General features: G+C 37.4%; 1 protein-coding gene and 1 long non-coding RNA gene across 3 annotated transcripts in view; one reads left to right on the top strand and one right to left on the bottom strand.

Moving 5' to 3' along the window:
• Positions 1-1281: 1281 nt before the first annotated feature.
• LOC111929897 (uncharacterized) lies at positions 1282-6769 on the bottom strand. The gene is made up of 3 exons (XR_002864923.2): positions 6581-6769; positions 5748-5832; positions 1282-5460 (listed from the first exon to the last, which is right to left on the bottom strand). It is a non-coding gene; the product is annotated as an uncharacterized LOC111929897 (long non-coding RNA).
• NRDE2 (NRDE-2, necessary for RNA interference, domain containing) overlaps positions 6688-25315 on the top strand; it is a 28317-nt gene continuing 9689 nt past the window's right edge. Inside the window, exons 1-9 of one of the 2 annotated variants that reach the window (XM_023927716.2) lie at positions 6694-6876; positions 9450-9606; positions 10607-10715; positions 12749-12967; positions 14827-14976; positions 17341-17803; positions 17999-18401; positions 22010-22143; positions 24145-24265. In XM_023927716.2, the coding sequence (XP_023783484.2) occupies positions 9579-9606; positions 10607-10715; positions 12749-12967; positions 14827-14976; positions 17341-17803; positions 17999-18401; positions 22010-22143; positions 24145-24265 (1627 nt within the window). In that variant the 5' untranslated portion in view covers positions 6694-6876; positions 9450-9578. Of the gene's footprint in view, positions 6877-9449; positions 9607-10606; positions 10716-12748; positions 12968-14826; positions 14977-17340; positions 17804-17998; positions 18402-22009; positions 22144-24144; positions 24266-25315 lie in introns of both variants that reach the window. The other variant, XM_023927715.2, reaches the window with a different exon arrangement.

Here is a 25315-nt window from a genome sequence, read left to right as displayed (position 1 = left end):
GTTAGAGACTACGGATAAATGGCAAGATCAACTTTATTCTGAGGAAAAGTCTAATGAGAATTAGCATGGATTTTTCATCAGAAATCATTAAATCCATGGAAAATGCAGAACTGCTAAGTGAAATAAATAGAAAATGGAAAATCCTGATTGTTGGTGTAGCTTATTTATTTTTTAAATACTGACTATTTAAGCATGCTGTTTCATAGGATGCATTTTGAAAGATTCTTTAGGAATATGACTCCTCCTCCAAATTAACATCTGATCCTATGATCCCAAGACACCAAAAAGCCCACCTCATTACAGTAACTGGAAGCTTCACCTGTGGCTGCACAATGAAGCCATAAAGTCACCTCAAAATTATGCAATAAGTTTAATGTTTTCTGTCAAAATGGCATGTAATGCTTTGATTTTAGAATAAAATAAGTGTGTCAAATGCATCTATTCTTGTAGTATTTTAAAAAGAAACATGGCAGAATTACAGGGTACAAAATATAAAAATAGGCCAAAAATAAAGCTGGATATGGGGTGGGGCTTTTTCTTGGTTTGGTTGATTTGGTTTGCATTTTTTTGAGAACTAAAATTCCTCACCTCTTTTCACTGCAAAAAGAAACTGGATAAAATTTTATGGGTCTGGATATGTACAGGAAGTTCTGATCATTATGAATGTCTTAAAATTCTCTAGTTTTGCCAAGAAGACTTGTATAAAATGCTAGCAAGCCTTTCTAGCCAACAAAAGGCTGTACTTATGTCTGCAAAATACCTCCTTCCTCTCCTACTGTGTTTTGATCACAGTAAATGTACTGGCAACAATATCAAGACCCTCATTTTTTTGGAAACTATACAGAAATACAGACTTGTATTCATATATGCATACATTAATACATGGTATAACTTCAAATACTGTAAGTCTGAGGTTTATGTTTAAACACCTCATAGACCTGTCTAGTGTATGGCTTTGAAATAGATTTTTCATACTAATTTTTTGCTGTTTTTGTTTTGTAAAATGGAAGAGCGCATACATATTTCAAATTTGTCTACAGGATCAGTCTGACCACGGCTTCAGTTTGAAGTTCAAGGCCAGCACTGCCATACAGCCTGAAAAAATCAAGAAAAAAACCTCCTTTAGGTTTTTGAAGTGTAGCATTAGATTGTATATCTGAACTGAACCAATTATCTTTATTACATATGTCCATCACAAACATACCTGTAATAACTGATCTACCCAGCAAACATTTGATAGCCCAGCAGGCTTTCCATAAATGAAGATTTTACAGCTAGGACTTGGATCAGTAAATAAACCATCAGATTTATTAAAGCATTAGAAAGATGGCCTGACAGGCTTTGTGAAAATATTAACAATAATACATCAATCAACTTGTATATGTTTATTTTCTGTTTAATTTTATCTGTTGAAGGAAAAATGTTTTCACCTTTCCCATTTTATAATTTTATAGCCCTATTTTATTTATAATTTAAACTGCTAAGATTTTATTCAGGTATTGTTTATTACATTGTAAGAAGAAGACAGTAGAATTGCATTTTTATAAGGTAATTTTCAAAATCTTTGTATAAAATACTCTAGGAAACATGTACATACTGACCTGCAAAGTAGGTCCTTTGAGGAGAAAATACAATACATTAAATGTAATAGCAGTATTCTACAATATCATCACCTAGAATACTTGTTGTACAAGTAATATAACAGATAATTAAAACTGAAGAGAACATTAGTAATTTAAATTTGTTGATAAATATGAGTTATTTCCCTTTAAAAATACAGGAGAAGTCCTTTTGAAAGACAGATGTAAAATTATTATACCTTAGTATCCAATTACGTTTGGTTGTGATCACATCAATTTTGAGGATTGGAAGAATAACATTAGGCATTTGAGAAGAACTTTTTCTTAGAAGACATCTTGAGCTGCCCCTCTCAAACAATGGCAAAGCATGAGATGACAGAGAGCTCTCCATCTTTTCCTCTGTGAAATGCCCCAGCCATGCCATGCCTGGCTAGCAGAGTGAATCTGGCTACTTGGGAGAGGAAGCAGGCAGGGAGGTGGAGGTACATCCAGTCTCCAGGGAGGCCAGGCCTCTCCCTCCTGAAGTGAGCAGCAGATGTGGGAAGGGTGAAGGGCTAGGAAGTGTAACAGCAGCTTTACAGGGGAAGAGCAGAGCCAATCTCCAGCTCCCCACAGCCCTGTCCCCCCAGCCATGGGCCCCTCCAAGCTGGGCATACTTAAGGGTCCCTGTCCCAGCCTGTCCTTGTCAGGGTGGTGCCTGATTCCAGGGCTAGGGCTGTCCCTGGTGCTCCCAGTGCCCTGCTCCTGACTGGGGAGCACCTGGCCTGGAGTGCACAGCCGGCCCCTGAGACCCCAGTCCACACAGCACCCTGACAACAGGTCAGAAAGAGGAAATAAAATAGGTACAGGAACTTCAATAGCTCCACTAAAGTCCCAAACACACGATAGTCCTGCAGGAGGTAATTTCTTCTGTGCTGTTCTCCTGGCAAGGCCAGACATGGGATGGTGCTGAGGCTACAGCCCAGCAGCCACACATCACACCTGGCAGAACTGAAAACAGAGTTCTTGTGTTTCTGCATGCTGAGTAGGTGTCAATAAAAAATTAGCCCTTGGTAAAATTACTGAATAGATCTCAATACATCTGAGTAGTGCTGGCATAGACAAAAGGATTTTTAGTGAAAGAAACCTGAGGAAGGACTGGGAAAGTGTAAAGTATGGCTGGAAGCTTGGCATGCCATCAGAACAGGAACCTGTGTTATTGGAAATCCTGTTGTGCTTCACAGATCCCGCTGCAGGGAGATACAGCTCCCCCTCCTTTTCCATTCGCCCAATTCCTCTCACTCCTAGAACATGCTAAATGCATTGCATGAAAGCCACATAGGAGTAATGATACAAGGGCATCATCACATGATGTTGGCAGCATTGAGTATGTCAGCAAGGTTTGAAAAGGCTGATGGAGCAAAAGCCTGCAGTCTGTCACATTAGGGTTGTTGACGGGAGTCAAAGATGGCACAGGTGAATACATCCAACTGTCCCTCTAGCTCTGTCTGGCCAGAATGGAGATCTGAATTGCTGCTTCACATGGCACCCATTTCACAAATGTTAGAATCACAAATGTCCATTACAATTTCATAAGGAAAATGTTATGAACTGTCGTAGTAGAGAAAGAGAGTGACACCTGTTTCTCCTCCCATCATAGCTCAATCTTTATTGCATACAGCTTATATTTATATGGTTATCAGAAGGCACCGTGTTTAATTCCAATTGGTTAAGAACTCAGTTAATTGGTTGGTAATGGTGAGTGTATATGTTAATCAAAACTTTTCTCTCTAACAATGTTTACATATTTTTTCTACTGATTCTCATAGAACAGATCCCTTGCTATTACAGACGCACTTGTTCTTCTCCCCAAGAATAGTTTGTTATGTTAACGAACTTTTCATTCTCAAGATGTTTTTGCATGGGAACTTATCAGGGTAGCTGCTAGCTAAACTTAGCTGAAGTAACAAGGCCTGAACCATGATTTTACAAGGCCTTTCTTTTGTAAGGTTTTACCTATATGTGAAAATGGACCTTGTGAGAGGGCTTTTTTTTTTTTTTGCCCCTAAATATAATGCTATGACTTTATCAAAACATACAAAAGAAATCAAATCCTAAATTTTCTGTAAACAATCACTCTCACATCTGTTTAGACAGTTCAGTACATTACTCATTGTAAAACTTTTCAAAGAAAAAAATCCTTATCAAAGAAGGAAAATCCTTAAATTAAAATCAATTAATTAAAAAAAAAATTAGCTATACCAGATTTTAATATGTTAAATAGGTAGAAACAATGTAAAAAGCAGACCAGAGTGTTCTTAAGGGACTTGTTAGTTCCTCTAGCTGGTTAGTTCCTTCCTTCTTATCAACAAGGAACTCATGTTATATACAGCTACTGTGGTTTTGTCTGTAATTAAAAGGCTTGATGGTTTGCTTCTGTCAGGATAGAGCTGAAGAAACTGCTCCGTATTTCTTTACTCTAGACATCAAGAAGTCCTTTGGTCAGGCTTTTTAGTAAATCCTAAAGAAAAGTGTGGCTCAACTGCATTGAGGCAACCAATTCATTTAATACACTGGATACATTGCAGAAAACTACACTTTATCAGCATGGGCATTGCTCACTCAATAATACAAGAAAATGTCAAAGTAAAAGATTTTAATTTCTACTAATGTTAAATAGTAACTACTTGTGCAATAATATCAAAGCAACATTCACACAAGTTTAACTTCATTTGTGATAATGGAAAATACTGCTGTCAATTTTGTGCTAGTGTTAAATAGGTTTGGTTGGGGTTTTTCTTTGTCACAGTAACAGATGTATGGTAACAATAAAACTGTTAATGTATCTTTCTCTTTAGTCATAATTTGGTATAACTTTCAGGGACATGGCATAAATCTGTGTTTAGGATTCTTATAAACTCTCTCTGTTCATTTGCTTTACTCTCAAAAAGCATATTTTCTGTATTCTCTTTTTGAGAAGCCATTAGCTACCATCACTGTGAGCAGCTCAGAGACAATGTGAAAAATGACATTCAGCAAATAAACTGAATGCTTTTTTTATTAAATCTGTTTTTTTTATCTTGCACTAGAGTATCAAAAGCTTGAAAGGGCTTTGAGTCTCACTCATAAGAGAGAAATAACTATTCTTCTGTAGATAGGTAGTAGTTTACCCATTGCTGAAGTATGCATTTACAGATTTCAGGAACTATCCGTATACGATTGTAACAAATATTTCCAAGAACAGGAGAGTTCTGACTCAACTTTCTCAGGTCAGTCTCCCAGTGTGAACTGCACACACACTGGAGTTTTGCTCCCACTTAGAATCCACTGAGTTCCGACCTGTTTTAATTTGATTTGCAGTAATGTAATAACCTGTAACCCTCTTTTAAATTGGTTGATGCTGATCATGAGTTCTAAAACTACCTGGAGAAATTATGCCAGGCAGACAGAAAGACAACTGCAGATTGCAAAATTACATAAGTTTTCTGTTCTCAGGATAAAGACTAAAAGTGCATGTGGCAAGGTAATTATTTTTAATTCTCTCTTTAAAATTGGCAGGGTGCTTCTTTTAGATTTCTTCCCTATCTTCTGTATCAGTTCTAGATAGATACATATTTCTATACATTACATACTACATTTTCTATATTCTATATTCTAATGTTTCTATATTCTAATGACAAAACTTCATGGATGGTAACACCTGAACAAAAACTTGCCTCCACATCAGTAAGTGACTGTACACTTAAAGCCAAGCTTTCCAAGTTGGCAATCAGGCCCCACTCATTTGATGACTTCCAGACTACCAGTGTCCATGATCACTGTTTTGTTCTGAATCCTCTTCTCTCTGTACTTTCATACTTATCTCTGGGTGATGAATAGCATTTTATGGACTAATAATAAACTAAAGATAGGAAACAATGATTAAGAAATAGCTTTAGAATTTTCTAAAGGATAAAGTCATCTAAAACATCTAAACATCTAAAAAAAGGCTGCAAATGAAGTGACCATACAGTTGACAAAGTGTGCAGATGGTGCAAAGGTATTCACAGCAATCAACTGGAAATCTGATTGAGAAAGGTCACTGAAGTGTTTAAAATATTAATTATAAAATGACCAAAAAGTCAGTGTGGTAGATCTGAAGCAGAGAGTATAGGGAAGCTAATCCTATCATCTACACACAGTAGTTACCTGTTACCTTTTACCAATCACAAATGGTCTCTTGACAGATACTGGAGCTCAGAAGACAAAAGCTTAACAGAATGATCAGAAGGCACTGGAAAAGGAGCACAAAACAAACCAGGCATCATAATTCCATATAATCCTTAAACTCTCTGTATGTGAAATTCATTACATGGAATTCTGGTCATGCATAAGTATTAGTGTAAGAATTAGAAAAACTAAAGAAATTCAGCAAGGAGACTATTATGTAATGGCTTTACCATACAAAGAAAAAAGGCAAACTTTTCAGTCCAGGAAGGGAAATACTTAAGTATATTAATAGGGTAAAAAATTTTGCAGAAAAAGTGAATAGGGTGCTTATTTTTTCCTCATAATGCAAGAATCAGGCATTGGCTAGAGAGAGAAAAAAAAAAAAAAAAAAAAAAAAAAAAGGAAATACTGGTTAAGACAATACGCAATTAAGAAGCTGAACATCCTGTCCAAGAAAGCACGAAGTGTAAAAGCATAAAAAATTATTTTTCCAGTTCCTTTGTGGAGGGCAGGCTCAGGGATGCTATCAGACACGCTGGGTAAGGAGGCTGAGGCAGGCTCGACTGCAGGAGGTTATTTGTGCCCCGTGCCCTCGCTGGCGGTGCTGGGACAGGCTGCCAGGGCACCCGCGTCTCCAGACCTACATTGATTATCAACAGAAAGGCCGCGGAGCCTCTTACAGCATCGTCTTTTACACAGCTGAGCATTCCAGTCTCTGGAGAGAGACATCGCTCGGGTATTCCGTCCCGGAGAGCTTCATGAGGGATGAGGGTGGAGGAAAGGAAGGGCTGGTTCTAGAAACTGCATCCCACCTCTTCCCGCAGCAGTTCCCTGCTCCAGTCCCACAGTGCGGCGGCGGAGGGCGCACAATACGCGAACCCCACAGAAAGCCGCCCGCCAGCGCCAACCCTTTCCCCACCCCGCCGCCATCTTGGGGCCGGGCGGAAGAACTACCGCTCCCAGCCCGCTCGGCGCCGCGGCGCCATCTTGCCGCCGGCTGCTCGGGCGGGGGGCGGCGGCGACCGAGACATGGCGCTGTTCCCGGCCTTCGCCGGGGCCGCCCAGCCCGGGGAGCCCCCCGCCGGCAGCTCCGAGGGCTCCACGAGAGGTAAAGTCCTGGGAGAACCGTCTTTCCCTTAACAGCTCTCCGGCAGCCCTCGGCACACGAGGCCCCGCTCCGGCAGTGCCTCGTCCCGCTGTGGAGCGGCGGCGGGGGCGGTGCCGCCGCCGGGTCGGGCCCATCGGCCCCTAACCATCGTACCCGGAGGCTGAGGAGCGCGGCACGGGGGCTTTTGGTTGTTGGTTTTATTATTTTCTTTTTTTTTTTTTTTTTTTCCTTCCTTCCCCGCTGGCTTTGGCTACCTTGAAAAGTGTTTTAATTCCTTGCTTATTAAGCCAAATCATAGTTGTAAAGGACTTTTTTGGAAGGTTACAAGTGAGATCACGATTCATTGTCTACATTGACTGTTGTAGTTGTTGTCTAGAGAGTGATACTTTTAATAAAATAAACAATAGTATTAAAATAACACTTTCTGGTGTAATGCCAAGTGGTGAAGTAGGTACTGAGTTTATTAATTCTACTGAACAGGATTTGAACTAACCTTTCCTTTTGCTTGCCAGGTTCTAACACCCTTAAATCTGCCCATTCTCTAGACACCACAGCGAAGGGAAATCAAACAATTATTTACCCAGGTTAAATTTCTTGTATGTTTGGTCCAGTCGATGTGGTGCATTAGCTTCTAGTTCTAACCACTTCTGCACTACCCCTGATGGCATAAAAATGGTTGATACTCATCTGCCAGTTCAGAGATGTTCTAGCTGCATTTAGGACCCTTTCTGGTAATGACACTTGGTGTAGGGAGTAGTGGACATAATAAGATCCCAAACTACAACTTCTAGGAATAGAAGAGCTGTTCTGTCAGGCAGATATACAATAAAATTCTCTGGTAATAAGACCTTGGTTATATTTTAAAACTTTGGGAATTTAGCCTTTAAGTTTGTTATGGTAGCCTATGTAGCTTCAGGTAACCTTTCTGGAAGATCAGTTTATACAGAAAAATATGTAAGACTGACTTATTGATCCAGATTTCAGTTAGCAGTTAGCACTGCTTATGGCTTAAATTTTGGTATACTGGAAGCTTTTTGTGTGATAATTATTGACAAAACTGGAACGTAACTTGTTTGGTTTATGTTGTAATAAATATTGTACTTTGTTGTTGGCAACGACATTTTAATGTAAGTTGTAAAAATTAAATATTAACTCACAACCACATTTATGGTGGTGTATATCAAATTTCACACATTCAGCTTGTGAGAACTTGAGAACTTGACAGGCATCTGTCTCTCTGATAGATGGTTCTCTGCTCAGAGCTGATGTGAAGCCAAAGTGCATCATAATACAGAGATCCCAGAGTATTTTGATTTTAATGTTATGTAAAACTAAGGTGACTTTAGCAGACATTTAGGACTGCATGGTAGCTTTATTGTAAAGGTTGAGTAATGTATATATGTTGGTCATGTTTCATGCAGCCAACCACTCTGCCTCATACTTTTAAAAACCTTCCCAAACTGTTTCTAAAGTGAAAGTGACATCTGAAACAGAAACAGAAGCGGTGCTTATGCTTCCTAAGCTGCCCAATTGCTGAGTTGCAGCAGCCTCTAGAGTGCTGCAATTTTCTATATGCTTTGTTACAATTATGTTGTCAAGCTTAATTACCGTTTGGTGGAAGATAAATTGCAAATTTATCTGTAGCCATGAAGAGAGCAGTGATAATAAGTAACCCTGCTGACATTAGTAAGCATAATGTGCAGCATTTTATATTTGCAGTCTGAACTATGCTGTAGGTCAGATGATGCAGTGAATTTTGTTGAAAGTGGATGTTCAGGATCCTGAGAGGCAACAAAAAAAAGGCTTTGTGTAACTCTTAAAAATTGTCTCTCTAGACATGCACTGTAAATTTTTAATTTTTCTTTTTGCTTGAGAAGGTATAAAGAGAATGTCATTGGATTGCTGCTGCTGTTGTGCTCATAAACATGTAACAAGTACATGCATATTATTGAAAAATAGGTCTTTTATATTTGCTCTGCAAAAATGATAAATTTCTTAGACATTCCACAAGAAAAAAACCTAACAAGTGAAGAGATAGTGTGGAATGCATTGTGATGTTTGAGATGCTTTTATCCAGCTAACTGATTCAGTCGAGATTATTTACAGGCGGTTTGAACTTGCATGTTGCATAATGGCAAAAATTGCTCATTTCTTTCTGAATACTAGGTCAATTTGATTAAATTCTTCAGAAAATACTGTACTTGGAGAATTCTGAACTTCCCTGCTGTAGCCACAGAGGTCATGGAGTGATTCTTCAATGCATTAAAGATGCAATTTTATCTTATCTGCTTAGGTAGAACCAAGCTGCAGGAACAGGCTGGGAAATGGTGCATGGTAGTGTTCTGCAGCATATTGGTTGGGCTGGTCATGGGAAGTGTGCTTTGGTTTTGACAGTGCCATGAATTGTGGATTCTCCCATGCACAAAGATTAAGGTTCAGGAGCCAGGGAGGTGATCACTTCTCACGGGGCCTTTTGTAATGGGGTTGGACTCCTGGGAAACACAAACTCTGACTTTGCTTTATTTTATGTATTTTTTTATGTGTTTAACTTAGGTTAACAACTTGTTTTGCAGCCTACTCTGCTTTAAGTCCTTTTGTGGTGACAATTCAGGGACATGAGACAGAAGAAAGCTTTTCATACCAAAATTCTGTTTCTGAAAGAAATACTTTAGAAGGAGGAGAGTTATGTGGCTTGACAGACAATGAGTTCATGCTGTTTAAGGAGTACAGGTCAGTGCAGTCAAGAGCACAAAGACAAGAATGTGACAGGAAGAACACTCAGGCAAAAAATGATTGTAAAGAGCAGGGAGGAGAGGCAAGGAGACCAAATTTGGTCCTTATGTTGTCTCTGTCAGTGTGGCACTGGAGGGGCTGCTGCTGTTAATTTCTGTATTTGCACAAAATTACTTTTGTTGTTTAATAGCTAAGAGATTTCACATGCTTAAAAGAATTCTAGAAATGAAAACTCTGTGAAAGTCATTATAAAACTTTTAATATCAGTAAAATTATGACAAAAAATTTCCCTTCCACATCGTGTCAGTGTCTGATCTTATCTGGTGACTGAAATGCAGAGATATAGATGCAGAATACTTAATGCTGACTAGTGCATCCAAATTAGAATCAAATGGCTTCCTTTCACACTGTTGAAAGGTCTAATGATGTTTCAGTGGTTAGAGAATCCAGTGACATGTATTGGCCACTTGAGTGTTCTTATCAGTAGTGGATGGATAAAATTGTCAGTATAATTTGCAGTCACTAAAGCACACTTTTGTAAGTTTGTATAAGCTTTAAAACATTCATTAACTATACCTTTTGTTTAATTATGCTTTCTGTATTTTTTTAATTTCACTTTTTGAATATGTAACTAATTTTATTCTATATTGTATGTAGAAATTTATGTATGATTGATATATAGTAGTAAATATGATACAGTAGATTATCTTATATAACAAATTTATGTAGTCTACATATAAAACTAGAACTTGTAAATCATAAAAATGATTGTTGGAAAGATTATTTTTTTATGTATAGAGCTGTGTATTAAACATGGAATCTGCTTTCAGTATGAGCTAAATGAAAATTTCATGGAGTGCTTTCCAATATGCTCAATTATTTCACATGACAAAGTGACATTTACTGTGAATTTAACTGTCTGCTGACTAAATTAACCCCCAGCTTAAAAGAAAACAGCAAGCTAATTTGTATTGGTCTCACTTTTTGTTACCTACAGAGTTAGACTGGCTTAGTAACCCAAGCTTCTCTGCAGAGGATGCATTATTACTGCACCAGCGCACTACAGAAGTTGCCAATCTCATTCCTGAAAAATCACCATTAATAAGGTAGAGCATACTTCAATGTCTTTGGAAATCCCCTCTTTCTTTTGTACTTCTTACCTTTTGTTATATGAGACCAAATTCAGAAGCTAAAAGCTGTTTTTCATTCTATTGTTCCGTATTTAAAAATGCCTGAACTGAGTCGTGTGTAAAAGAATGAATAATGCTTCCATGTCCTTTAACTTAAAATAATGAGAAATTGTATGTATGCAATTACATTCCCATTTTCTTTTTCTCAGAGCAGCATTTAAATGATTGTTATTTTGGAATGGAGAGGGAACTGAGCAATCATGATTCTTCATTAGCTTTTGAATGTCTAAAGTGACCCTTGAAATACTGTAAAGATTAAGCATCATCTTTATGATTTCTCTGTGGAAACCAAAGAAATCAACCACAGCTGACTTTTTTGCTTTTTGAAAAACAGTTGCTGATGTGAACTAATGAAATATTATCTGTATCTAGTTGAGTATGGCTGTAGAGCATGCTGGTCAACTCAAGTGGGTGATTTTATCCTTTCACAGAAAGGAACTTTAAGCAGCCAGGTTTGCTGAAGAATTGGTTTAAATTAGTTCCCTGGACTAGTTGCTATACTTGGCTTATCTACACTGTAATTAGCACTCAATAGTGAATGCAGTCAGGTTGTAGTTGTCAAGTTCAAAACCTTAGTCACTTTTAATTTGACACAAGCTCCCTTGTCTATGATAATTGTTGGTATACATGATAGAGAATATCTTTATAATACCAAGCACACCTAAGCACATCTTTTTCTGTACTTAGTCTTGCATTTACATGCATTGTGTGTTTGAAATGCATGTATGATTGTTTATCAATCATATATTCTGCTGTGTTTCTTCAAATGTTTTTAGGATTTTAATGTCATAAAGCTAAGGATTTTGCAAGTTACCATCAGATAGAATGACATAATAAACCCACCCTAGTAATTTTATCTTTGAAAAGGACTTTGTCAAAAAATAGTGTGCAGAAAAATGTTTGGGTGTTTGTTGCTTGGGGTTTTTTTTTGTCTATTACTTGGGTGTTTGTTTTTTAATAAAAACTAATTTGTTCTATCTCAGTTCAGTGAAAACTAACTGCTCCATTGTAGTTGGTGGTTTTGAAAAGGTTTGTTTTAAAGATCTGCTAATGGTTCTTCTTTGGTTTCTTCTTCCTTAGGGTCCTTAAAAAAACTGTGTCAGGTCTGTTGCTTGAGATGCCTTTTTTCTGAAATACAATATTTTCTTCTATTGGTATATTAGGAATACTGAAAGTTGTCACTCATTTCTTTTATTGAAAGATTGCAGGAAAAAAAAAAAAAGTTTAAGGAGTTTGTGCTTTAACTAAGGGTTAGAGAGACCTCCATTATTCATTTGACTACTAGGTGTGGGAATTTTTGTGGTATGTACAGCAATATACATTTGTTTTACCAAAACTCTGTGTCCTTTGTGTGATCTCTCAATTGCTTGGTTGTCTGTTGTACACAGTGTTATTTATTGCATTATGCTGTATTATATGATAACATTATTCAGTAGTCATCAAAAAATGTTTCTTGATTGGTAGATTTGATTCTTTTAATCTGGAAGTGATTTTAAAAGTGTGGTTTTGATACTTCTTATATAAGTCATAAAAAACAGGGAAAAAGATCACTTTTTTCTTTTGCAGGCCACAGTGAAAGATTTCTCAGTCTTTTGGCTTAAGTTGTTTAGCAAAGTTAGGAAATTTTTATCATCTTGGTCATCTTCATTAATTTGGCAATGTTAACAGATGGATATTTGTACAGATCACACATCAAAATGCCATGACAATTAGAACATTAAGACTGATTGTCAGTAATTTCAATAGCTGAAAAATATAATTGTGATTTAATGCAGATTTGTATCACTTTTGCAGTATATGTTAATGCTACCTTCTCAAAAATATACAGGGAGAATAAAGATGAAGAGTAAAATGTTCTGAACTTTCTTACAGTGGTATTCTTTAACTTAAGCAGTTTTACTGCTTAGCTGTATAGGTAAATATAAATGTATATACTTTTTTCCAAGCAGGACTTCTTCAAGATCTGAGTTGTCAGAGGAGAGTGATACAGATGAGAGTCTGAAAAAGACAAGTAAGAAAAGGAAAAAGAAAAAGAAAAAGCATCATCACAGTAAGAAGACAAAAAAGAAAACCAAAGGAGATTCCAGTAGCAGCGAATCGGATGTGGACACTAAGCACACCAAGGACAAAGGAAGTGGCAAAAGTAGTGAAAAGGAAGCAGCAGCAAAGTATGTATATATTAACACTATGCAAGATGTAAATTCATTGTGTTCTTGTGCTTGTCTCTTCAATTGAAATTTTTACCACTGATAAGTCATGTGGAGGCTTCAGTTTTTGTAAGCATCTTGTTCCCTTTCACAGATCTTTTGTAAGGTTTTAGAGAGCAATTGCATTAAACATTCTCAGTTGGTGCAAAAATCTTAATATGTGGTTGGGTTTGTCTTGTAATGCAACTTCCTCCTCACAGAGTTAAAATTTTAAGACAAAATTTGTTACATGATTTAATATTTCTTTTATATCCATATATTTTGCTTCATACTTTCTGCTTGTAATATTTCTGTGTGAGAATTTGAACAATCGAAATTGTTTTGTGAAATATTCATTAATTCCAGGGGCTCTAAAGTACTGTGTAATTAGTGGAGATGTTATTTTTTTATGGAACAAAAAAATAGGCATGTAGTGACTATCATGATCTTTGGGCAGCAAAAGAGGTTCTGTGAATGTAGCGAGTATCCAGGTTTGGCATACTTAGCTGGGCTTTCCTCAGGCTGTTGGGTTTTTAACATTTCAAGGTGGCCCTATCAAGTTGTCTGTGAGTCACCTTCTCCTGGTTCTTACCATATTTGCTAGTTTGAGCAGCTGTTTTGCCTCTCTCTGATTCTCTGGTTCCTGTGTTTTCTTTGGGATCAGCAGCTCTGGCTCTGATTCATCACACTGCAACTACTCCTGAGGATTTGGTGATGCTGAGGAATTGTTACAATTTATGTTGACTGGGTAGTCATTGAATTTCCCCCAATTTACTACTTTTCTCAAGGGGCATTAATCAAGAGCTGAAATCTCAGATTTGTGGGATGTGTCTATGCTAAGGTAACATTTTTTCCCTGTGGAAGAGTGGCAGAGATACTGAAGATGTTGTCTGATCCTTCTAGCCACACATGGTTCCTCCCTTATGATAACTTTTATTGGATTGTGGTGGCTAAGGCTTCCTTGACTATGAGGAAGGACAGTAAAAATTACTTGAGTGCTAAGCCCATTCTGCTGTGTCCCATCACTCATGTGTGGTGGAAGGGTGCCTAGGTGTGGTTCATAAGCTGTTTGCTAGGTTGGGCCAGCCAGCCAGTGCTTTCCCGAAATAAAAATGTTGAAGTTCTTTCATAGTGTCTTTTTTTACTACTTTCCATAAATTGTTGATGCTGAGAGAATACTGAATTTTCAAAAGACTGGTTTTGCAACCTGAATTACAAAATTGCTCTGAATGTGAAAAGTGGTTTGAAATTTTAGAAAATTTTTCAAGACTCTAAAATTCACATATTTGTAGCATAATTTCAGATTGCAAATTCATAGTTATCTACAATTCAGAGGCAGGTGGCAATTTACACTTGAGTTCATTTGTCTAACTGTAATCCGTAAACTACTTTGATATACACTTTTTAATCAAATGCATGGGTATAATTGCATCTAGTCAATCCCCTTACAGTTTATTGTCTTTTTCTTGATTGTAACATCAAAGTAAGTTTTGGAAGACAAAAGTAAAGTAAATTTTGGAAGTAGTAACGTGTGGCTTTTGGATTACAGTGTGCCAAGCAATTGATTGGATTGATTGGTTAAATCAGTTATTACCTTTCATAATCATAAATTCAGTTTTTGGAAGAGCAAGGACTTTTGGTGTTTTGATTTGATGGTTCTATTAGTGTATTTCTAATTGTTTTATTCAAAGTGTGGGACTGGCTTTTAAGAGTGGGTCACGTAGAATGACTTTGAGTAAGTTAAATTATTACAAACTACAGAAATGCAATGTTTATTGGGTTATGTAAAAGCTGAATATGTACACAAATGCTTAGAATATCCTCCTTTTCCTTGTCTGCAGTCTAGGTAAGAAGGCATCAAATGTTGCCAGCAGTCGCTCTATCTGGCTTGATGATATCCAGGCCCCCACAGCAGACACCTTCCGGATAGACAAGAAACCAGACCCTGCAAACTGGGCCTACAAATCCTTGTACCGTGGGGACATAGCAAGGTACAGAAAGTTGTTCCCAGTTGGTATCCAAACTGTCACAGAGTCACTGGAGTCTGTCTGCAACATAGAAGATGAGAAAAGATAACTAAGTAGCTTATTTCAAAATTTGACTTGGTGTTGGGCCAGTGTCAGTGGCAAGTGATATCCCTAGGGGGTCTGTACTGGGACAAGCGCTATCTAATGTGATCTTCATCAGTGACATGGACAGCAGGATCAAGTGCACTCTCAGTAAGTTTGACAACACTAAGCTGAGTAGTGCAGTTAACGCTCCTGAAGGACAGGATGGCCTCTGGAGGGACCTGGGAAAGCTCAGCAAGGGGGTCCTCATAAGATTTAACAGTAGCAAGCTGCTGCACCTGGGTCAGTGCAACCCCGGGTATCAACACAGGCTGGGGGATGAACAGAGCTGCCCTGCCAGGGAGAACTTGGGGGTACTTGATGAGAGCAAGTGGATGATGAGCTGGAAATATGTGCTGGCAGCCCAGAAAGCTAATTCTATCCTGGGCTGCATCCAAAGCAGCATGGCCAGCAGGACAAGGAAGGGGATTCTGCCCATCCATGCTGTGCTGGTGATACCCCACCTGGAGTGCTGCATCCTGCTCTGTAGTCCCCAGCTCAAGAAGAACATCAGCCTTTTGAAATGAGTCCAGAGAAGGGTCACCAGGTTGATTTCAAAGAGCTGGAGCCCCTCTCCTATGAGTAAGGGCTGAGAGAATTGGAGTTGTTCAGCCTGGAAAAGAGAAGGCTCCATCCAGTACCTAAAGGGAGCCTACAAGAAAGATGGAGAAGGACTTTCATAAGGGCATGTAGTGACAGGACATGTGGAAATTATTTTAACCTGAAAATAATAGGTTTTGATTGAATATTAGGAAGAAATTCTTTACTGTGAGGGTGGTGAAGCACTGGAATAGGCTGCCCAGAGATGTGGATGCCCCATCCCTGGAAGAGTTCCTGTAGCCAGGTTGGAAGGAGCTTTGAGCAGCCTAATCTAATAGGTGTCTCTACCCATGGGGTTGGAATGAGATCATCTGTAAGGCCCCTTCCAGCCCAAACCATTCTATAATTCTTGGATAAGTGTTTTAAAAGGCAAAAGATGGTATGAAATAATGGGTATCATGTGCATGATTTTCATTGTTTTTAAAAACATTCTCTGTGTAGCAAACTACAGGGCCATCTGTAGGAGGCATCATGGGGCAGATTCAAAGGTATGTTTTTGAGGTCAGAAATTCCAGGTTGTGCTATAAATTGTCTTTGGGCAAGTGCTCTTTTTGGTCTCTATTGTTCTGTTTCTGTGTCCGAAAGGGAAGTGAAGGTATTGATTATTTCATACTAGATTGCTCAAGAAGTTTACTTACTTGAGTAGTTTGATACCCTTGTAAGAAAAAAAAAAAGCTACAGGTATTTTCTTAGCAAACAGATTTCACCCAAATGTTGTAGTAAAATGTGTCTGTACTATGCAATGCTACATTTCAAGTTAGTACAGATGAAATTGCACATTTGATATCCTTAGTGAGTTACTGGTACTGTGATGACCCTTCAGAACATTTCCTTGCATTAATACAGAAGCCCATCCAAAGGAGCCTAAAATTGGCTCGTGCATTATGTGTATGCACTTCTTGATTTTCTCTAAAAAATTGTTTACTGTATATACAGTAATACTGTATATAATTACTTGTGGAGGAGGAAGAATTTGTGGGTTTTATTTTTGTAGCATTTTAGGCCTTTGCAATAAAATTGCCTGGTTACAATTTGTTTCAAATTTCTATCACCTTTGGATTGTCAGCTATTTTCTGAGATGAAAAGTATTTGTTTAGCATTGCATGTCACTATATCTGCCACTGAAATTTAATTCTTGGTAATATTTGAAGATGGTATTTTCCTGTCTTAATCCATGGGATTATTGTGGCCTTTATGAACATGGCCTCTCTTTTTCTCTTCACACTCCTCTCCACTTTTTGGTATATAAAATGGACAGAGGGTTAGGGATGCAGAAGGAAATTACTGAACAACTGGTGTCTCATTTTCAGTTTAAAATAATCTAATCTAAGTAACCCTAAATAATGTCTGTTCTTTCTCCAGGTTTGTCTACATGTCTTAAAATGATGGAAAGGAAAAAGGGCTTTCTTCTGCTTGAGTATGACATATATTATTGAACTCAGAAGAAGCTTAGTATGATAGTAGAAGTGTGATGGTGCTGAAAGAATTTATAAATTGAAGTCTTAAATAAACAGAAATTTACCAGGTTCTTAAGCTTTTGAAAGTCTATGCATCATTTGGGTTAATTTGCAAGTATTTCTTTCAAAAAGGAGGTATCTTTTCTAATGTGTATTTCAGAAGATGTCTAATTGTATTTTCCCTTCCAAGGTATAAAAGGAAAGGAGAGTCCTGTCTTGGCATAGATGCAAAGAAACACTGTATAACTTGGGACAGTTCTGCATCAAAAAGGAAGCAAGCACAGAGTCGACCTGAGCGCTACTTTACAAAGAACAATGTCAAGATGCTGAACACAGATGGGATTCTTGTTCATAATAAAAATTCTCCATCTGATCCACCTGCTTTTATACCAGTTTCCCAAGTGGAATCTGGCAATTCTTCTGACACAGCAGAAGTAAATCCTCTTGGGATTTATGATCCATCAACCACAATGTGGCTACAAGGAAAAGGGTCCAAGACTGCAGACAGTGAGTCTGTAAATACACAGCAAACAATTGAAGAGCCTGGGATAAATATGAACTCCGTTCTAATGGCAAAAGTAGAAGAATATAACAAGAAAGTCAGAGAAAACCCAAGAGATGTTAATGCTTGGATGGAATTTATTTCCTTTCAGGTATGTATTCTAATGGACCTTGTTGCTTATTATAAGTAATAAATACATGAGCATTATATTGTAATTTCATTTGTTTAGAACTATATATCTTTTGTTGGTGAAGAATGAGTTAACTCATCTTCACAAATGTCAGCATGCTTGTGATTGTAGTGATTGCTCTTCCTAAGGTTGTAGTGATGTTTCTTTTTGTTCTAGGATGAATTAATGAGAGGACCTAGCCCTTACGGCAGTAGGGGAGAGCAGGAATCAAGGAGAAAATCACTCAAGTTAATCTTGGAAAAGAAACTGGCCATTTTAGAGAGGGCAATTGAAAGCAATCCAAGTAATGTTGATCTGAAACTTGCCAGGCTGAAGCTTTGCACAGAATTCTGGGAACCACCAGCTTTGATCAAAGAATGGCAGAAGCTGATTTTTTTACATCCCAATAATCCAGAGATGTGGAAGAAATACCTTCTGTTCTGTCAAAGTCAGTTCACTACTTTTTCTGTTTCAAAGATCAACAGTCTCTATGGAAAATGTTTGACAACACTGGCAGCTGTACAGGATGGCAGCATGGTATCCCATCCTCTGCTGCCTGGCACAGAAGAAGCTATGCTGGGTAAGGTTCTTTCTGCATATTATGGTCAGATTGGTCTTCATAGGAGCTAATTGCATTAAGAACAGATTTTCTATGTATTGCATGAAGCTTTTCTTCTCTTCAAAATGCCTGGCATTTATTTTCTTCTCTTCTCTTTCCTTCAAAATGCCTGGCATCCTGGTTTCTTAGCTGAGAATTAAAGCAGATACTCAAACCAAATATGGATATAGCAGATTCTTCACTTCCCCAGGAGAGTTTATGATACAACATCCATTAAAGTCTAATGTGCTGAGTGGTTTATAGTACAATGTCAAAGTGGAGAATCACAGCCAACAGCCAGGAGATGTGCTTTTATAAAAGGGAGACTTGTGAAACAAGTAATTATCTCTTGTTCAGAAGTTTTACAACTGATTACTTTAATCCAGAGAAGAGAAGGAACATTACAAATCTGATGTGAAATTTTGCTGAAATCCCAGTCTGTAGATGGAGAATTCTAAGCTGTAATACCATGTGATCATGCCTTTTGTATTTCTTCTATGCATACATCTACCACTTTATAATTTATTATATAATTATCCCTGGAAGGAAAATAAGTCACATAGTTAGGATGCTGGAGTGGATTCAGGGAAGAAATGAGTTCATGCTCAGTTCTGGCATGGTCTTTCAATTTATTTGGAGCTAAATGACTTAACCTATCCATTTCAATTTCTCTGCCTTGGTGTGTCATTGTGATTATCAATGTATATGTGGATACATTGAGGAGGGGAAAATAGTAGTGTCACCATGAATATTTTTGACTCGGTTTTTTGGTGGTTTTTTCATTTTGAAACTAGTTTTCAATCTAAAAGAGACTATTAGGGAGGAGTCCATTTTTTTCATGTGTGTCATAGTCCAAGAAACCTCTTGTTTTTATCTAGTCCTGTAATTCCTGTTGGAGAAATGATGTTATGCAATATCCAGTCTGGACTTAGAGACTGAGATGCTGGGTTACCCAATTAGTTTCAGGTGTTCAGATCTCATACAATCTTTGGCTGATTCATCTTGGATCAAGCACTGGAAAAAGTGCTGCAAAGGAAAAGTGCTGTACTGGCCAGTGGATACTGTACAGCCTGATATCTTCTAATTGCTTCTACTGTCTCTGATTTCCAATATTTCAGTCACTTCGTACACTAACCACAGTGAATGATTCTCAAGACAAAGGTTTTACTCGGAATCTGTTTTTGGAAATGAGAAGGTTTTTCTTTCATTTTATTTTCCTGCACATATTGGAACATATGTGACTCATGAAATACAAACTCGTGAAGCAGTTTGTCAACTGCTATGAGAATTTTTTTAATAGAGTTCTTTTAGCAAGTTAATTAATATTAGATTGATGTTTTTCTAAATACTTTATTGCTAGCAATATCCATAGATAGCTTAAGATGAAAATGAACTCAAATTCGTGAGTGGAAACAAGTAACTTCTTGTTGTTCTGTATTAAGCCTATAGTTATTTATTTATGAACACTCTCAAGTACTTTATTTTTCCTCTCCAGAGGATAGGATTAGAGAAATTTCCACTGGGAGACTTCTTGATCTGAGATTCCTTTATTAGTGACTCAACTGTGTAATTCTTGGGCTGAGTTTTAATTGACAGTGTACTTATTAGGAAGGTTACCAAATTGTTCATTAAGGTAAATACACAGGGTATTTCACAATCTAATTATGAGTTGAGTAGCACTGAAGATGTACCTTAGGCTTGTATCTTCAACCTTTTACCTTTGGTAAGGACAAAGTGTAAGAGCTCTAATTTTAAACAGTGGGGGACTGTGCCATCTAGTGTTCAGTTCAGTATGCAGTACTATCTGCTTGGAAATAGGTGGGTGTTTTTTTAAAGTATTGAAAAATTTTAAAAGTTAAAGCTTAATTTAAAATGGTAGATCAGCCTATATGTAAATTTTGAGGTAAGAATTTATAATAATTAAAATTTACTAGGAACTGTTAATATAAAGCAGATGAATATAAAGTATTCTTAATTTTTGCTGTGTAAAGGGAGTCCTGTTTTTCAAATTATACCTACTGGTTAGGGAAAAACATCCTTATCTTGTATGTCATTTTATTTGCAGAAGTGTCTTAGCATCATGGACTGAATTAGATATGTATTCGTGCTGTTTTCAGGTTTTGCCACAAAGAAAATGCTGATCTTTGCATTTCTTCAAATACCTTTCTGGTTTCTAAAATGCAGGAAATTTTACACTGTAATTTATTTTTGGCACCCAGTTTGGCAGCAAACCCTGATGAGGCATTTTCTACATTCAGAGTATTTTAATCAAAGTTCATCTCTGAAGCTGGGAGAGTAGTAAAGGACAGTTTTTTCACTGTCAGTTTGATGCAGAGCCTAAATTAGTTAAAATACTTGGGAAGACTATTATAAACTTAGTTGTTTTTGTTGTTTAAATATCTTCAGAAATCTCAGTCTTTTTTAGCAGGAATAATCATTGACTTTGCAGAAAAAATTGGATTAAATGCCTAGTTTGTATAGTCTAGCTGAATTCAGGTTTTTATGTGTATACATCTGATATATGTCTAAATTCAGATAAAAGGAGTAAATAATTTCCCATATATTAAATATAAGATGATGATTGAGAGCAGTTGCTGCTAACCTATGTTGTTACATGTGTGCATCTAGACACCTAAATATTTGGATCGTTTAAAACCCTCCAAAGTCAATGTGTTTAATGAAGGAACAGTAGTATTTAAAGAACACTTTTGCTGTTTTCAGTGACAAGCTCTCAGTGACTTGTTTGTCTTTATGAGCTTGGGGTTTTTTGCAAGTTGATTATGATTTGAAGCAATTTGAATGGCTTCTATTGTGTAAAATCTTGAGTGTCATTTGGAGTGATTATCACTGAAATGTCCTTGGGCTGCCTCATGGAGGTATTTATAATACCTGTTACTTCTCCAGCTCTTTTGTGGAAGACTCTGTTTTCAGAATACGAAGAGAAACACTGAGACTTTGCTTCCCTTTTGAAGCTGAAACTGAGGCTCAGTGCATAGTAGGGATATGGCAGTGATTAGACAAATAATTTGTTGAAGAGTGAGGGATAGGACTTTTCCCTACTTTTAAGCAGTAGTATTTTGACCAGAAGACTGGACTTCTCCTAACTTAAGTCTTACATAAAGAAAAAGGGAATGACAATTGGAATGTAAATGATATATTGCCAGGGTATTATCAATGTAAATATCTCACGCAAAACTGAGGCAAAAAGTATTTTTCTTGTTAGCACCTCCTGTGTGCATTGCAATAATGCCCAGCATCTTCAGAGAGGACTATGGCATGCTGACAGATGTTGGATACAGTGAAGTTCAGACCATTGTGTCTAAGTTTTTATCAGTAAGGACAGTGCATGGATGGCATGAATAAAAATCATCTCTTTGGCACATTTAAAGTGAGTGGTCTTCAAGTTCATTAAACTGACAATTTTGACATGCATTTGTGCTGGTTACTCTTCATATTTTTGATTTTGATACTGTTCCAAAACAATTATGTTCTACAGCATGTCATGTATGTATTTTTATATTTGTGGACCGTAATAAAATACTTTGCAACAAAATTTGAAATACTAAAATTTTATCTTCTTTTCTTTACAGCTATATTTATTCAGCAATGCCACTTTCTGAGACAGGCTGGCCATTCTGAGAAAGCAGTGTCCTTGTTTCAGGCTCTGATTGACTTCACCTTCTTTAAACCTGACAGTGTAAAAGATCTGCCAACAAGGGGACAGGTAGCAATTTCCATTTAAATGGGTGTGTGTCTTTATGTATTACAGAAAATGCTGTACCAGAAAAATGTTGATGAATTTTTAAGGACATAGGGAAATATTTTGGTTAACACCTTACTCAGAGGTTCTTCAAGGTGGTGCTTGCATTGAAAAAATGCTTGTGGGTCCTCTGGAACTACAGGCCAAATGGCTACTTTTACTGTATATATTAGAAGTGTGATAACCAGTTGTTTCATATCTTTTTTAATAATTAAAAATGGAAAAAATGGAGCTAGCTGACCAATGTCTTTGTCTAGTTAGCACTTGCCCTACTTCTTTTTCCCTAAAATACTATTGTTTTGTTATTGGTGATGGAGAGGCTGATAGGACATTAAATCTGTTCAGACTGCTTTTGCAAAAGTTTCTTAGGTTCTCTGTTACCTATTTCCATTCATTTGATGGCTACATTAGGAACACTCTCATGCCTTCAAGTGCCTTTTATTTGACCCATGAGATTCTGTTCAGCTTATAATGGTAAATGTTGAAGTACTAAATAATTTTTTCTCTTAATTTGTTCAGGAGAATGTTGCACGTGCACCACACTAACAATAAGGAATTTAATATTTAGATGCCAATATCATCATCCCACTGAACTGTTAGGAACTGTTTCCTTTTTAATGAGTGATAGAAAGGCCACCATTTAGGCAGCTGGGCTACTGTAGAGGATAAAAATTGAATTTGCTTCACTTACCTCACTGTCTTCCCCAGAAAAGCATACTCTATCTGGTGTCCTGATTAATACTGTTACCCACAAATGGAGCAATCTTACAGGTTAAAAAATAGTGATGTCTTCTTAAAGAGCTAAAATTTAGCGTTCAGGAATAGCTATCATGGAGGATTTGGTGTAGTTGCACAGATACATGTAGTTACAGTTCCAGTCATTTGAAAAACTGCATGATTATCTGTAGTATTTAAAAAATCTTAGAGAAGGATGAAAAGGAGCCTTGATTCAAAAGGACCATGTTTAGGTTGGAAAGTGCAGCTCTTGAAAATAGGAAAATGCCAGATTTACAGCTGATCACACATTCTGCTGTCCTACAGAAGTGTTATGACTCAGTCTGGAATTACTTGTTTCCGTACTGTTTTCACAGTTCACTTTCTCACTTGCAGCAAAGAATAAATCCATGAAGAGCAGAATTATATTTTGCAGTTTGCTGTAAGCCTGGAATTTTCTCATGTGTTGATGCTTGGCTTTTCTTGGAGTAAATTTTATTGTTAATACTTGTATTAACAATCATATCTCAATGTCCAAACCAAGGGTTGATACACAGGGGAAGCATTTAATAGGTGAGAGATTATCATAAGAGTTTAGGATACACAAAGCAGAGGAGGGATTGATCAATCTAGACATAACTGATTGCATACTGGCAGTGACAAAGTCACTAGAACTAGAACCCTGAACTTCTGATTCACTGGAAAGTGCCTTGACTTTTTTGGCCACCCTCAAACCTGAAAGATTAAAGTCCTTACTGATATTTTTCTCTTGTCTTTAATCCGGTCATATTTATGTGCAGCTGTAACATTTCAATTTGACCATAGGTGTGTGATTGAGTTACCATTCCATTAGCCAAATTCTTCATGGTTCTACAGAAGTTAGGGAGGAGGGGAGTTTAGGGTTCTGAAAGCCACACCTTGGGGGCTTTGGATCTTTACCCTTGGAAGATCTATAAAGGACTGTAGACACAAAAGTATTTTGCTTTTTTTTTAAGCCTGTTACCTTTTATAACAATCTTTATTTTCATGAGAGGAGCTGATGACAGTCCTTGTGTGCCACAGCCGTAACTGAAGTACTCAGTTGTTCCTGCTGAATCTTAAGCTGTATCTAATGAAGTCTTCAGATACACAAATTATATCCAGATACATGCTTGTAGGGTCTGTGAAACCTAAGTAGACAGAGATAATGTCTGTACAACAGCAACAATTATTTTTCTATATGTTTTGTTTTGGTCCTGTCAAAAACAATAGGTGGAATTCTTTGAACCCTTTTGGGATAGTGGAGAACCACGAATTGGAGAAAAAGGAGCAAGAGGCTGGAAAGCATGGATGCACCAACAGGAAAAGGGTGGCTGGGTTGTTCTTAAGCCTGGTATGTGTGTCTCAATATGTGTAGTTGTAGGTCTATGTGTTCTAAACATTTTGATTAGAATTATATAATCTGATTCTTGTCATGTTGTTGCATACAAATTTTAAAAAAACATCTGATATCAAAGATAAAAAAACTTATATCAAGATAATATATATAGATATCATACTTCTCAGGGAATAGCATGTGTTCAAGGTTTTATGTACTATATTGTTTATGAAACATTGTTGTCCTTCCTACAATAAAAATTAGAGGAGAGAATGGCATATCCTCCACTTCATGTTGAAAAAGCTAGAGGTGTGAGTACTTGGTGGAGATTCACACCCATCAAAAGTAAAAGGAAGCTACTTCCCTTAAGACCCTTTCACCATATTAGTAAGGTGAGGTGGGATTATGTTATTAATGACAGTTGCCTCAAGGATACCTAGACTTATGATTCTGTTTCTAGAATCAGATTTCAGTTTCTCAAGTAAAGGTATAGCTAGAATCGGAGGAAAATATTTCCTTTCTCTTTGCGATGCAGAAAATGAAGGAATTATGTCTTCACTTGGCTGGAGTCATTCTGGATGAGCAGGGATGCAGAAAACACTCCCTGCTGCTTATCCTCACCATATCTTGTGGTCTACAGCACTTCCTTTCATGTCAAGGACTATTTTTCAAGCTGATACAGCTTGCAGGGAAGCAGGAGGCGGGAATGTGTCTGACCAAAGATGAGTGGTCTTTGCTTTTGCTGCTCCTGCTGTAGCAACTTTGATGAAGCACGTTTGGGTCTGCTTTTAGTAAACAAAGGAACTGAAAGATAATTATGTGCCTTCCTTGTCCCTGGATTATGATGGAACTTCCTTGGCCCTTAACTGAAGTCAGCAGTTTCATTTTTGCTGGCTCTAGACATTTGTTCACAAATTGAGGAGACTCAGTATAGAGAAGAGGACCACTGCCAGTCTCGGGCAGCTCCAGTTTATATACCAGTGCTTTCCCCAGTGCTGAACCCCTAAAGTTCAGGTGCAATTTTCAATTGAGTGTGTTCATTAAAAACTATTGAAACTTTGATTA

Source organism: Cyanistes caeruleus, chromosome 6 (genome assembly GCF_971803275.1).
Source record: "Cyanistes caeruleus chromosome 6, bCyaCae1.hap1.1, whole genome shotgun sequence".
NCBI lineage: Eukaryota > Metazoa > Chordata > Aves > Passeriformes > Paridae > Cyanistes > Cyanistes caeruleus.
Note: the sequence above shows the minus strand (reverse complement) of the source record. Positions and strands in the feature narration are given on the sequence as shown.